The 16,174-nt window shown below is 41.1% G+C and overlaps 1 protein-coding gene across 1 annotated transcript in view; it reads left to right on the top strand.

Moving 5' to 3' along the window:
* Positions 1-16,174, top strand: part of LOC117349777 (G-protein coupled receptor family C group 6 member A-like) — a 30,907-nt gene that overhangs the window by 6,899 nt on the left and 7,834 nt on the right. The window contains exons 2-4 of the mRNA XM_033923371.1: positions 9,698-9,986; positions 10,273-10,849; positions 10,930-11,066. Of these exons, the coding sequence (XP_033779262.1) occupies positions 9,698-9,986; positions 10,273-10,849; positions 10,930-11,066 (1,003 nt within the window). The remainder of the gene's footprint in view (positions 1-9,697; positions 9,987-10,272; positions 10,850-10,929; positions 11,067-16,174) is intronic.

The raw sequence follows: 16,174 nt of genomic DNA on the forward strand, positions 1-16,174 counted from the left end.
CCGGCTCCTGTGCCTATGAAGGGATGTCAGACGGAGAGCTGATGTGGGCACGTTAAAAGAGGTATGGGGTAGGGAAGGTCTATGTGTGCGGTAGGGGTGGGGTGGGGAAGGAGCGAGGGAAAACCACCAGCCCAGGCACCTCTCACTTTCACTACGCCACTGTATGTATGTGTTGCTTCAGGTTAAAAATGACATAAAACAACACAGTGAATGATGTGGTTATTACAGATGTTTCAAATCAGTGCACTTTCTCATCAGCACTATGTTTAAATCATTTTTATTGAGCACAAGAAAACAGATATAGCCAACACGAGAACTAGCAATACAATATCAAGAGCAACGGAAGCTGCAAATTCATGGCTCAAACAATTTTCAGAAACAACCAGCCCTTCCCCGCCCCCTCCATCCAAACCCCTCCCATCCAATACCAGAACAAGTGCACGTGAGCTAAAGATAGAAAAAGGGGAAAAAGAAGAAAAAGAGAGGACAAGAGTAAATAGCACAATCTGAAATTCTACTGTATGACTTTTCGCATGATCTTAAAAGTTCATAACTCTACCCCTCGTCTCATCAGTACTATAGACCTGTACAATGCTCTTTTCTCCCTATATTGATCTCAGTATTTTCCTCAACATTCGAGGTCACAATATCTTTCATCACTCAAACGTAGCTCAAGGGAAAACAGGATTTAAATTATGCTTTGGAGTTATTTTTTTCTCTCTTTTTAATTTGGTCATATAGCAAATTGTATTTTTCTATCCAAATGCAATCCACAGGAGAGCCGGACCAATATGTCACCACTTCTGTGCACATTATTTGCATCTACCCTATAATTACAGCGTAGCAGGGACCAAGTACAGAGCGCTTATATATGTTCCATGAAACACGGGTCTGTCTGAATCAATCAACATATCTATGAAGTCAAGGGCGATGGCAGAAAAGCACATTATTTTAAGGAGAAGTTTTATATTCCTTCTGCTCTCACTAAATGAAGGTAAAACTGGAGCCAGTAGAGAAGTCTTTTATTTTGAGGAAATGATTCTCTGTTCCCTTTTCCTGGGATGGAGCGAGATCTTGATGATGGCTTCTGCAGCAGTTAGCCAATGTCAGATACCCAGATCTAAGTGTGACCTAATTGATGAAAGAGCATACAGCTTCTTCAAGGGAGGGGACCTGATTTTGGGTGGAATAATTACAGCCAGTGAGACCTTCTCGGTAGAATTCCTAAATTTTACAGTGGTGCCTGAAAACCATTTTTGTACTAAGTAAGTATTTATTTACATAAAGGAAGCAAAACATAGATCTAGATAAAACGGACTTCATAAAATTGAGTCCTTTTTGCTAAATATTAGTGCGCCTTAGTCAAAGGACCCCAAAGTGTCTTAGCTCACTAAAAAACCTCTTTAAAGAAGAGGATGTTTCATTTTTGCAGAAGCACAGAAAAAAAATCCAAGGTTTTCCAGTGAATCTTTCATTAGAATGGAGATTTGTCTCCTGCCTGTGAAGAAGCCGGCTTCATGGTTCTGATCATAGCAGAAGCAGAAAACATCTGGTTGACTGCAAGAGGTGGTTGTGACAGTAGTCTGTGAATAACCTCTTCAAATAACTCAGGGTCAGAATTTTATTTAAGTTTATAATCCACTACCCCAGCATTGGCTATGTTAACGGGGAATTAAAGCCTTTGGTAGGATCTGTCTGTCATTCTTTGCCATTTCCCCTTGTAATCATTTGGAATGATTTTCCTACAGAAATTGCACTTCTTCCTTCTCTGAAAATCATTCGGAAAACTTTAAAGACTTATTATCTATTTCAGAAATTTTTGACAAATAAGGGATTGCAATTGATGATTTCCTTGTCCAATTATTCGCTTTCCTTGCCCTTTATTTAACGTTTTGTGAACCGGATCGAGCCCCATAGTCGGGATGACTCGGTATACAAGACTAAGGGCTCCTTTTACTAAGGTGCGCTGGCGTTTTAAGCGCACGCCCAAAATTACCACGTGCTAAACCGCGTGGTACGCTTCTAGAATAACGCCAGTTCAGCGCTGGTGCTAAGGTCTAGCACGCGCAATTCCATGCTTTAAGGCCCTAACACACCTTAGTGAAAAGAGCCCTAAGGTTTGGATTGGACTGGGTCATTCCATGTCAAGTGGTCCAGAGCTCCCCACTCGACCACCTCAGAAATCGATGCAATGAAGATATACTACTTTCCAGAGTTTTGGGGCCATGGTCTCAACTAGGTCCAGAGTTGGGGGCCCCTTTATTTGGGCAACTTTTTTTTGTATCTGTGGAAGATGTTGAGTGGGGACCCTCCTTGAAACTGGACCAGTTGAAGTGGAACTACCCAAGTATAATTTGATAACAATTTGATAACCTTATGCAGCATGTACAATTCTTTGTAACTTATTTAAGCCTGTACAAAATTCTGTGAGACAATGGGCTCCTTTTAGAAAGCTGCGATAGCGTTTTTCGCGCGCGCTAAACCCGCACTACATGGCTAGAACTAAAGCCAGCTCAATGCTGGCGTTAGCGTCTAGCGCGTGCGCTAAAACCGTTATCGCAGCGTAGTAAAATGAGCCTGTAACCTGCCTAGAACTCTAATAATTGAGGATTCATCATGATATAAGATAATATAGTATAATATAACATTAACATTCTTTATAAATGACTGAAAGGCTAAAAAAAAAAAAAAAAAAAAGCTCTTTCTCCAAAATGTCTTAAAAAATGCCCAGGTCAATACTAGCCCCTATCCAGGTACCAGCATTGAATAACCAAGTATAAATTAGGTACTGTAATTTTCTCGATACTGCTTTGAATATCGACTCCAAAGATTTTAACCAGCGTTTGAAAGCCTAGAAAATCTCTACTACAGAAACAACCATCTACCGAGATGATTCTACAAGGCTAAAGCTTCTCTAGTAATTCAACCTCGACAAGCTTGATAGAATCATGAAGTTATTCCGGTGGCAACCAGGGTAAGTGCTTGTTTTAAAATGAGTATGTGTCCAAGAAGCGGTTTTTTAGCGCCGGCTGGCGTGCTGAATGCTCGGTGCTGCTCCCAACGCTCATAGGAACTCTATGAGCGTCGGGAGCAGCGCCGAGCATTCAGCGCGCCGGCCCGCGCTAAGAACCGCTTCCACGGTTTCGTAAAAGGGGAGTAAGTGTCTTTGTAAATCGGAAGGTTATGATTCAATGTCAGCAGTATATAAAGTGACAAAGCAGGATGAATGCAAGAAACTAGGGATGGGAAGCTCGAGAATTTCCTCCTCACGTTTCCTGTTTCATTTCTGGTAATGGTGGGTCTTGTTTATTTTATTCTGGGCATTTATTCATAAAGGGTCGTGGCCCCCCCCTCCCGCCTCTTCGCATTCGCCCCCCTCTTCCCTTTCCCCGTACCTCTAGTTGAAGTTGTCATTCGCGGCGGTCAACAGCGCGCTCCCTGCGACCCCGTCGGCTCTCCCGCTGATGTCACTTCCGGGCACCGCATGTAGGCAGCGATGCCAGAGGGAGAGCCGATGGGGGTCACGAGGAGCGCGCTGTTGACCGCCGTGAGCAACAACTTGAACTAGAAGTACAAGGGAAAGGGGGGAGGGGGGCACGCGCGGCAGGAAGTATCAGGGAAGGAGTGGATAGGTTTAGATGAGGGCGGGGGAGGGGCGCCTCTCACCCTTGCTACACCACCGATAATATGTGTCGTATGTGCAGAGAATGTCACATACCCCCTGCTTTACTAACGCGCTGGGAGCGGCGGTAACGGCTCCGACGCTCATATAATTCCATGCAATGTGTTAGTAAAGGAGGGGGATAGTAACATATAGATGGCAGCAGATAAAGACCTGTACAGTCCCTCTAGTCCAGTGGTCTCAAACCCGCGGCCCGGGGGCCACATGCGGCCCGCCAGATACTATTTTTCAGGCCCTCGGTGTGTTTATCATAGGGCTCCTTTTACTAAGGTGCGCTAGCGTTTATAGAATGCTGCGCACAAGATTAGTCTGCGCTGGCTGAAAAATTACCGCCTGCTTAAAAGGAGGCGGTGGCAGCTATAGCGCACGGCCTTTTAGCGCGCGCTATTCCTCGCGTTAAGGCCCTGACGCACCTTTGTAAAAGGAGCCCATAATCACAAAAGTAAAATAAAACAGTTTCTTGATCGTATGTCTCTTTAGCTATAAATGACAATATTATTATTAAGACTTAGCCAAAAGGAAAGATTTATAAACTATAAAGAGTTTAACCTCAGGCAAAATTGTCATTTCTTTAACAAGACGTTAACTATTTTTTTCTGAGGCCCTCCAAGGACCTACAGATCCCAAAATGTGGCCCTGCAAAGGGATGGAGTTGGAGACCACTTGCTTAACTGTAACCATGACATCCTGTTTGCCTTTGGAAAGCAGAGCTAAGCAGAGCTGTGATGTCATAATGCCTCATTCCACCAATAAGAGCCAACCTCATCAGTGATGTCACAATGGCTTGATTGTCCTGTTCTCCCCTCTGCTCTCCAACCCAGCCAGCAGATTAACTGTTCCCCTTAACTCAGTGGTCTCAAACTCGTGGCCCACCAGATACTATTTTGAGGCCCTCAATATGTTTTATCATAATCACAAAAGTAAACTAAAACAGTTTCTTGATCATATGTCTCTTTAGCTATAAATGACAATATTATTATTAAGACTTAGCCAAAAGGAAAGATTTATAAAGAGTTTTACCTCATGCAAAATTGTCATTTCTTTAATAAGACATTAACTATTTTTTCTGAGGCTCTCCAAGTACCTACAAATCCAAAATGTGGCCCTTCAAAGGGTTTGAGTTTGAGACCACTGATCTAGTCTGTCCAAGATAAACTCATGTTAGGTATGATGTGATACGACATATGCACACTTGATTTGCCTTTGCCACAATGGACATTATTTTAACTACCTTTCTACCTTAGAGGTTGGTGCAATGATAGACTCTGAGAAAGACTCTATAGGGGCTTGTCCCCTGCTTTGGGAATTTCTGTTCCATTCATGGAATCTGAGCACCTACTGGGTTCAAAGGCATTAAAATAGTTTTTTGTCCTCATTTTTCTGTATTTGTTTGATTTGTTCGTTTTGGGACATTATTTTTGTACTTTTACCCAGTTGTTATATTCAGCATTGATGAAGTCCATCTGCCCTGATATCGTTTCTCCATTGTAGCAATGTCCCGATGAAACCTTTCCCCGTGCTCATCACTAACACTACCAAGATTCTCGGGGGGGAGGGGGGGAGGGGAGGAATCTAATTTGAGGCAAACTGTTTTAATATTTCACACATTGTTATAACCTTTACTCCAAGCATTAGAAAATCTAGCGAAAATGTTAATTTTTGCATTATCATGCTCCTGTGCAAAAAATCAGAGGGTTACACTGAAAAATTACGGTTGGTTTTGAATTCAGCGACCCTAAATCACTATAGAACACCCACTATAATTCATGCCCCAAAACCTCTGTTGCACAGTGGAATTGAATGAGCAGCTTATGATTTATCTTTAATCTTATCTATTGTTTTGCCTTTTGTCTTTGTCTTGTTCTATTTCTATCATTTAAATTTCTCCAGAATTCTACTGTTCAACGGCTCCCCCTTCTGCTTCTATTCCTTTCTCTCCTCTCTTCTACCTTCCAAAGTATTTAGATCAATGCTGTCTTGTTAAAATGTTTATTTTATTTTTATTTTTCCTCTAACTCTACTTTTCACTTCTCTATTACCCTCCAGGTACTTTAGTTAGATTGTGAGCCTTCGGGACAGTAAGGGAATTTTTCAAGTACCTTTCTTATTTCTAATCTTAATGTATATTTTCTGTAAACCGCTTAGAACCGCTTAAACCGCTTAGACCCCACCATATCCAAGCTGCTGACCACAACTACGGACTACAAAGCGTTTCGAAAAGATATAAAAACCATACTATTCAAAAAACACATCCCAATATTATAATCTACCATCATCTTCTCTCCCTTCATAACCTACTGCAACTCACAACCAACTGCAACTTCGTCCCCATAGGCAACATCTAATCTAGCTGCATCGGGCGTAAAGCCAATTCATATCTAGAAACACAGTCTCCCCAAATACCGAAAAAATCAGATATAGCAACCTAGGAACAGACGATTTTTTGGTAACATAAGATTATGCGTTGTAATATTATGTAAAGTAACATAAGGTTATGCGTTGTAATATAACATAAGGTTATGCTTTGTAATATCATGTAATGTAAGTTATGCAATGTACTGGAATAATAAGGTAAAATAACATAAAATAACTCTACGTAAAGTCTTGTAAAGTTATGTAAGATAAATTATGTAAGATAAATTATGTAAACTTAATGCAAGTTATGCAAGCACGGTAAGGATAATGTAAAGTAACACAAAGTAACTCCACGTAAAGTTATGTAAAGTTATGTACGTAAAGTTATGTAAAGTTATATACGAAAAGTTAAGTAAAGTTAGGTTTGCAAAGTTTGTAAAGTTATACAAATAATTGTATTGTCATCGCCTGGAAATGTCCAGCCATCTTCTAATGTAATCCGCTTAGAACCGCAAGGCACAAGCGGAATAGAAATCACTAATGTAATGTAATGTAATGTAACCTAACGGATGTAGCGGTATATAAGAAATAAATTACATTACATTACATCAAAGCTTTTAGCTCACCTACTGCAGCTTTGTCAAAGGGGGGGGGGAGGGGGGGAATTATTATTATTATCATGATTAGTCATAGCAGTAGTATTTTGAATTGAGTAGTAGTAGAATGAATTGACTATTTTACCTAGCAAGCCAGTGGGCAAATAAAATACATCTAAAAAGAACCAAAATGCAGCATTCTGTCCTGACCTCTAACAATTTTTTAACATAGTAAATAACAGCAGATAAAGACCAATTTAGTTCACCCAGTCTACCCAGCTCAAATGTGTTCACTTTAAGTAGATAGGGATATAAATTCAATATGTACGAGAGTCATACTGAAATTAATGAGCAACAATTTAAAAAAAAAATAAAAATCAAAATTGGTTAATGTAGGAAAATCAAGTCCATCATCTTATTGTACAGACTTTACACTATGCGTTGAGGTATTGTGACATCATTAACTTCTGTCACGTGACCACAGGCAGCAGATACAAAATGGCCGACACTGATGTTTCGTTTGGTCAACGTGCTGTCGTTGAATTCCTTGTTAAACAGGAAATCCCCGCTGCAGAAATTCTCCAAAGACTTCAGCGTGCATATGGAGATTTGTGCATGGGCGCTAACGGTGTTAGGAGAAGGGTGAGCATCCAAGATCAGCTTTGTAGCGGTCGCCCTCGCACTGCCTGCACTGAACGCAAAAAGGAAAGGGTTGATGACCTCATAAAAGAAGACAAACAGAATGAAATCTCAGCAAAACTTGGAATAGACACAGAGCAGTGCAGGAAATGACTGAAAGCTATTGAAAATTTGTGCCTGCTGGGTCCCGCGTTTGTTGACCGAAAACCACAACGTACAGAGAAAAACCCATCACTCAAGATCCTCTTCAGAGATATCGAAATGAAGGAGATAATTTTCCACATTCTGCCTACTGTCCCGACCTAGCACCCTCTGACTACCGTCTTGTTGGCTTTATGAAGGAACAGATGTGAGGCCAACACTATGAGATGGCGGAGGTCATCCAGAAAGCAGTGTGTCTGTGTCTTCAGGCAGCTGGATTGGAGTTCTATCACAAGGGAATTTTCAAGTTTGCGGAACGATGGGAAAAATGTGTGCAGAGAAACGGTGACTATGTGAAGAAGAGTCTGTACATTAAAATGATGTACTTGGTTTTCTTCTATATCTGTCCCAATCAGAAGACTCAGCTCCGTATAACACACCTACTTTCAATCATAAAAGAACACAAGTGAAAAACTTTCACGACATCCAGCCCTGATTCTTAACTTTTCCTTTCCTTTACTAACACGTAGCGTGGGATTTAGCGCCAGAAGCTCATAGGGATTCTATGAGCGTTGGAGCAGTTACTGCTGCTGCCGGCGCTAAAACCCAAGCTACGCATAAGTAAAGGAGGGGGGTTCAATTCCTCAAACATCATGAAATCTGATGTCATCCTGAAAGCATTGGAGCAGTGAATAGATAAAAAAGATTGGCTTAAGGTCCTTCATGGGAACAACATGCATTTCTGCAAGGGGGGTTGACTGTATGCATATATTCCGGTTAAAATAAAGGAATAATGAAGCAGGAGAAAAGTAGTTAAGGACCGATTTGGATCAATAGATCTGTGAGGGGTTTTAGTGCCAAATTGTCTTAAGATACTGCAGGGCATGGCTGACATTTACTGGCAGAACTGGCCGGTAGGATTCAGCACTAGAATAGGATGGTTTCGTGCAAGTCAGGATTATAGTAAAGTTTCAAGTTTTTATTAAAATTTGATCTAAGTGAGATGCAGATAAAATATAATGGGGAAAACAAATAAAAATAAAAACGCCAATAACAATCCAATTAAAAAGGAGCATAAAACAAGTTGAGCAAATGGCATAACAAATATTTAACATATAGAACAAGACTAACACGAGACAAAAGGCAGATGGGGAGGAAATACAATTCGCATAGGAAAGAAAACAGTTAAGGAGAGAATGTAACAAAGGGGAACGCGGAATTCTGTTTCTTTTGAAAGATTGACAGGAGGGAATTAGAGGAGGAATTAAATGTTTCAAGTTTCAAGTTTATATGATCGCAAAATCATAATCCAATGCGATTTACAAATAACGATAAAATCGGGGTAAAAAAAAAAAAAAAAGACATTGATTAAACCAGACAATTAATACAACTTTGACCAACCAAACACAACAGGGAAAAAAAAAAGGATTAAACACAATTTATAAACAAAATAAAAAGGGCATAGGTAATGGAACAATAGGATGGGAAAAGGTTACCCGCTCAATTTTCACTTAACAGCATTATTAATCCACTAAAGAGTATCCTAATTATGAAGAATTCAAATAACTCAGTTAAAGGCGTCCTTAAAAAGCCAGCTTTTCAGGAGACCTTTGAACTTACCAAGTAATTTTTCTTCCCTAATATTGATTGGGAGCGAATTCCAAATTTGAGGGGCCGTGACAGAAAAGATCGTGTCCCTCCTTGAATAAATGTGTCTTAGTGGAGGGATTAAGAGGAGAGATTTTTCTTCAGATCTTAAAGATTTTGAGGGGATATAAGGGATTAAAAGCCTTTCTAAGAATGCAGGAGCTTTGTTCATTAAAGTTTTGGGTGTAAGGAATGCTATTTTATATATAATTCTATGATTTACAGGTAACCAATGCAATTTCTGGTCCAAAATGACCCCGAGTATCTTTACCTAAAGGAAAAGCATTGGTTACCTGTAAATCATAGAATTACATATAAAAATAGCATTACTTACACCCAAAACTTTAATGAACAAAGCTCCTGTATTCTTAGAAAGGCTTTTAATCCCTTATATCCCCACAAAATCTTTAAGATCTGAAGAAAAATCTCTCCTCTTAGTCCCTTCACTAAGATACATCCTTAAATAAATGGCTCTTAAGAAGGCCTTAAAACGGTCTAGATTATTCTCTTCTCTTACAGGAGCTGGAAGAGTATTCCAAAGTTGCAGGGCAACTACTGAGAAAGCAACATAACGAGAAAGTAGCTTAATGCCGTGCCGTTTAAGTTTCTAAATATCTTAACTTGTTCTCACACCCAGAGTGATGCACTACTATCAACATCTCTTGACCTTTCATTTCGTCATCGACGAGATCAACCAAAATACAGAGATATTACCCAATATTACCCTGGGCTTCCAAATCTACGACTCCTGTTCTGATATATATTTTTCGTTGTGTGGCGTTATGAGCATATTGTCAGGACCCAAGAAACCGGTTCCGGGCTATGCATGTCATCAACAGGGTCATTTGGCAGGTTTCATTGGAAGCTTTTCTTCAAAGATATCACATTCAATTGCCAGACTTACAGGGATCTATAGATACCCGCAGGTACTGAAGGAACCCATCTCAGTATGTAATCTCTAGAAATTGGATGCATTTTATATTCAGTGTCCTTTCAATATTTTTGTTGTTTATATTAATTCTGGTAGCTGCAATATTTTGTGCCTCTATATAAAGAGAATGATAACAAGAGAAATTTGAGGGTTTTTTTCTTTGTGAGATTTCATTAGATTGTCTGATTGATTCAATGGAAAAATTCAGTAGAGTGGAAACTTATTGAAACAATTGTTGACATCTAAAAACAGATCAAATCCTTTGACTTCTTTCATCCTAGATCAGTTATGGATTCACAGAAACATCTCTGAATGACCAAGTTGAGTTCCCATTCTTTTATCGCACCTTTCCTAATGATTATTCTGATTACTATGGTATGATTCAGCTTCTTAAAGTCTTTGGATGGAGCTGGGTGGGGATTCTCACCTCATACGACGAGAATGATGTGCAGCTCAGTGAAGACCTGAAGAGGGAGATTATCAGGAGTGGGACCTGTGTAGATTTCGTGGAGTCGCTTCCTTCTGACAATTTATCTCCGGCGAGCCTAAATTTAAGACTGGCACAGATTTCCGCGAAGATCAATAACTCAACGGCCAATGTGATTATTATCCACACCACCACCGTTTACACGATCTATGCACTGTGCACCAATGACCTTAAAATTATGGATGACAAAATATTGATATTCACTGCGAAGTCGTCTTCCGTTCAGAGTGTATCCAATGAAATTGTGCCTTCACATTGTACTATATTCAACGGTTCCCTAATGATTACCATCCCAAAGGGAGAAATTCCAGGTTTCAAACATTTCCGCCAAACTGTGGACCCCTCTAAATTCCAGGAGACATCACTTCAGGGTGAGTTTCCCTTTAGCCTAAATGTTGGGATGTGAATAAATGCACAGGCGAGGAGACACTGTATAACTTTTCTGTTTCAGATTATGATGTGGACCATTTTCCGTTCACTTACAGTCTTTACAACATGGTCTATGCCCTGGCTCATGCTTTAAACAACTTGTACATTGCCAAGTCTCAACTTGGGGAGAGTCTTAAAATGGAATTTCAGCCATGGCAGGTAAACCTTCCGGGTTTACTTTATCTAGCTAAAGTAATTTTTTCTCCTTACAGTAGAATAGTTACTAACATTGCAGATTATTGATTTATATAATGTAAATAAGTATTAATTAATCTAAATCCCTATGGAGAACTGTTAACTATTTAGCTTGGCTATAAATGAGGAACAAAAAAAAAAAGAAAATCTTTCTACATATTGAAGAAGGGACAAAAATGCAGGGATCCTTTTACTAAGGCGTACTAATCGATTTAGCGCATGAAATCGGTTAACACACCTCAGTAAAAGCACCCCTCAGTGATGAAATAGCAAATGACCAAAGGCAATATGGGAGAAATGGCCTGGAGCTATATTTTTGTTTACTTACTCTACATTGGTGTTCAAGAGCCATTGGAAGGGGGATGGGGGGGGGTGGTTTGGAGAGAAGTACGGAGCTGGGGAAACATTAAGGCGCAAATGCACAAAACTCACTGTGCGTTTAACGATCATCGCTAAACTGGTTTTAAGCGGTTTAGTGTCGAAGCTGGGTCCTTTTATCAAGGCGTGGTGGGGGGGTTTAACGTGCAGAATACCGCGCGCTAAACCACCTGCCGCGCTAGTCGCTAACGCCTCCATTGACCAGGCGTTAGTTTTTTTTGCTTGCCGCGGGGTTTAGCGCGTGATGAAATGTCCGACGCGCTAACCCCGCTAGCGCGGCTTGATAAAAGGACCTCGAAGTATCTGTTGATGCCTAAAATGTCAACTTGTGGTCTTTTCCATGGTTTGTAGCAGCCTCCGATAATTCGTATGTAAATACATTACAACGAGCTCATTAGTATTAAAATAAGCACTCCGATCGATGCCCACATGATGCCCAAAATGAAGTGCCAATATTTAATGCTCTGAAATCTCTGACAGGTCTGGAGGTGCCGGTAGTGTTTAAAAAAAAGCCAGCCTTTTCTTTTTTTTTTTTTTTTTAATGGGCACAGATATGTGCATGTGTTACACATGCTCAATATCTGGTCCCATTAAAAAAAAAAGTCATGCTGACCCTGTCCTCCAGTGACAGCCCCCCCCAAACTTAAAAAAAGTATCAGCAGGAGCGAAGGCTACCCAACCCCACCATGAAGAATGCAGGAAGGATGTCCACTTCCTCCTGTCTTTGTAACCCGGAAACCCCCATCTCACAATCTCACCCCCCTGTAACAACAGTAGGGATGTCCACTCCCTCCTGCTGGCAGGCTTACGTCTTCAAAATGGTGGGCCCTCCCATCCTGAGATACACTGGGAGGGGCCTAAGGTTTTGATTGGCCCAGGCACCTAAGACTACTCCCATAGGAATGGCCTTTGGTATCTGAACCTGTCAGAGTCTTAGACCCCCTCCCAATGTTACTGACCAGATTCACTGTATAATAACATGCTCACACTAATTATAGGCCAGAAAAATATTCCACCTTATCAAACTCTAGAAATGTAGACAGGCCCCTCCTCAACCATAGAAATAGGATAACAATTTGAAAGGAAGAGCAAGAGTCAATGAGCATCAGTCACTCAAAAAAAACTTATCTGTGAAAGGATTCCATCCACAAGCTGTAACAAAATCCTTGCTCAGCCATCCCAACAGAGATATCTTGTTTCGCCTAGTCACCATAATGGATTAACATAGTAACATAATAGATGACGGCAGATGGTCCATCCAGTCTGCTCAACCTGATTCAATTTAAATTTTTAAATTTTTTTCTTTTTAGCTATTTCTGGGCAAAAATTCAAAGCTCTATCCGGTACTGTGCTTGGGTTCCAACTGCCGAAGTCTCCATCAAAGCTCACTCCAGCCCATCTACACCCTCCTAGCCATTGAAGCCCTCCCTAGCCCATCCTCAACCAAAAGGTCATATGCAGACACATACCATGCAAGTCTGCCCAGTACTGGCCTTAGTTCAATATTTACTATTATTTTCTGATTCTAGATCCTCTGTGTTCATCCCATGCTTCTTTGAACTCCGTCACCGTTTTCCTCTCCACCACCTGTCTTGGGAGCACATTCCAGGCATCCACCACCTTCTCCGTAAAGTAAAATTTCCTAATATTGCACTTGAATCTACCACTTCTCAACCTCAAATTATGTCCTCTGGTTTTACTATTTTCCTTTCTCTGGAAAAGATTTTGTTCTACGTTAATACCCTTCAAGTATTTGAATGTCTGAATCATATCTCCCCTATCCCTCCTTTCCTCTGGGATATACATATTCAGGGCTTCCAGTCTCTCCTTATACGCCTTCTGGCTCAAACCTCCTATCATTTTTGGACCACTTCAAGTCTTCTTACGTCCTTTGTCAGATACGGTCTCCAAAACTGAACATGATACTCTAAGTGGGGCCTCACCAATGACCTGTATAGGGCCATCAACAACTTCCTTCTACTGGCTACGCCTCTCTTTATATAGCCCAGCATCCTTCTGGCAGCAGCCACTGCCTTGTCACATTGTTTTATCGCCTTTAGATCTTCGGACACTATCACCCCAAGGTCCCTCTCCCCATCCGTGCATATCAGCCTCTCACCTCCCAGCATATACGGTTCCTTCCGATTATTAATCCCCAAATGCATTACTCTGCATTTCTTTGCATTGAATTTTAGTTGCCAGACATTAGACCATTCCTTTAACTTTTGCAGATCCTTTTTCAAATTTTCCACTCCCTCTTTGGTGTCTATTCTGTTACAAATCTTGGTATCATCCGCAAAAAGGCAAACTTTTCCTTCTAACCCTTCAGCAATGTCACTCATAAACATATTGAACAGGATCGGCACCAGCACCAAACCATGAGGGACTCCACTACTCAACTTTCCTTCCTCCGAGCGACTTCCATTAACCATCACCCTCTGGCGTCTGTTCGACAGCCAGTTTCTAACCCAGTTTACCACTTTGGATCTTAACTTCAGCCCTTCAAGTTTGTTTCTAGAGCCTCCTATGAGGAACCGTATCAAAGGCTTTGCTGAAATCTAAGTAAATTACATCTAGTTTATGTCCTCAATCCAGTTCTCTGGTCACCCAATCAAAAAATTACCGGCCTGTAGTTTCCCGTTTCATCTCTGTGACCACTTTTGTGAATAGAGACCACATCCGCTCTACTCCAATCTCCAGGAACAACTCCCTTCTCCAGAGATTTGTTGAATACGTCTTTAATAGGACCTGCCAGAACCTCTCTGAGCTCCCTCAGTATCCTGGGATGGATCCTGTCCGGTCCCATCACTTTGTCCACCTTTTGTTTTTCAAGTTGTTCATAAACACTTTCCACCGTGAACAGCGCAGAATGTACTCCATTTGCTTGTGTTACTTTGCCCGAAAATCTCAGTCTTTCTCCAGGATTTTCTTCCATGAACATAGAACAAAAGTATTTGTTTAGCACGTTTGCTTTTTCCTCATCACTCTCCACATATCGGTTCCCAGCATCTTTTAGTTTAGCAATTCCATTTTTCATCTTCCTCCTTTCACTAATATATCTGAAAAAAATTATGTCTCCTATTTTACATTTTTAGCTATTTGTTCTTCCGCCTGTGGTTTCGCAAGACGTATCTCTCTCTTGGCTTCTTTCAGTTTCTCCCAGTAGTCCTTTCTGCATTCCTCTTCATGGGGTTTTTTATATTTCAGGAACGCCAACTCTTTTGCCTTTATTTTTCCCGCCACTAGTTTGGAGAACCATATCAGTTTCCTTTTTCTCTTCTTTTTATTTATTTTCTTCACATAAAGGTCCATAGCCATTTTTATCGCTCCTTTCAGCTTAGACCACTGTCTTTCCACTTCTCTTATGTCCTCCCATCCTAACAGTTCTTTCTTCAGGTACTCTTCCATTTTATTAATGTCCGTACGTTTGAAATCCAGGACTTTAAGTATCGTGCGGCCGCTCTCCACTGTAGCCGCTATATCAAACCAAACCTCTTGATGATCGCTACTTCCCAGGTGAGCACCCACTCGAACATTAGAGATACTCTCTCCATTTGTAAGGACCAGATCCAATATCGCTTTTTCCCTTGTGGAGTCCATCACCATTTGTCTGAGTAGAGCTTCTTGAAAGGCATCCACAATCTCCCTACTTCTTTCCGATTTCGCAGACGGAACATTCCAGTCCGCATCCGGCAGGTTGAAATCTCCCAACAGCAGCACCTCCTCTTTCCTTCCAAACTTCTGGATATTCACAATCAGATCCTTATCAAGTTGCTGCGATTGAGTCGGAGGTCTGTAGACTACACCCACGTAGATAGAAGTTCCATCTTCTCTTTTCAGAACGATCCATATCGCTTCTTCCTCTCCCCAGGTCCCTTGCATTTCAGTCGCTTGGATATCGATCATTACACAGAGAACTACTCTTCTGCCTTTTTGACCATCTCTGTCCTTCCTAAAAAGATTATATCCCAGTATATTTGCATCCCATCCATGGGATTCACTGAACCATGGTCTCTGTGATAGCGATAATATCCAGATTTGCCTCTAACATCAGGGCTTGCAGATCATGAACTTTGTTGCTGACTGGGCAAGCTAAATCACGCACAGTTAGACCTGTTTTAAAAGCAAGTAAGGTGAGCTACAAACTGTCTTTTCACCCACTAGCGATCTGGTTGTGTTAGACATTGGAGAGCTAGAACTGAGCATCTGTCTCAATAATTGCAGAGTAACTGAGCGCTGTATTGACTGTCAGTGTCTCAACCTGCACCTAACCAGCCCCACTCCTCTGCTTGACCCCTCTCTCTCAGTCCATATCCATATCTGACAGACCTCCTCCAGCCCCACCCATCCCTCCTGTCTCTCAACCACCCTTTCACTCTGACTGACTCACCTTGCTCTATATCAGCACCCTATTTTGGCCACCATATATAGAATCTGGAAGATATTGATTTAACCTAGAAGTTAAAATACAAGGAAAGTCTGAGACTTGCACAATGATTAGCAATAAAATAGCAGCAGTTCAAATTGGCAATGTGGGCATGTCAGAATGATTAATGTTCTAGATCAGTGGTTCCCAACCCTATCCTGGAGGACCACCAGCCAGTCAGGTTTTCAGGATAGCCCTAATGAATATGCATGGAGCAGATTTACATGCCTGTCACCTCCATTATATGCAAATCTCTCTCATGCATATT

Source organism: Geotrypetes seraphini, chromosome 16, assembly GCF_902459505.1.
Source record: "Geotrypetes seraphini chromosome 16, aGeoSer1.1, whole genome shotgun sequence".
Lineage (NCBI taxonomy): Eukaryota > Metazoa > Chordata > Amphibia > Gymnophiona > Dermophiidae > Geotrypetes > Geotrypetes seraphini.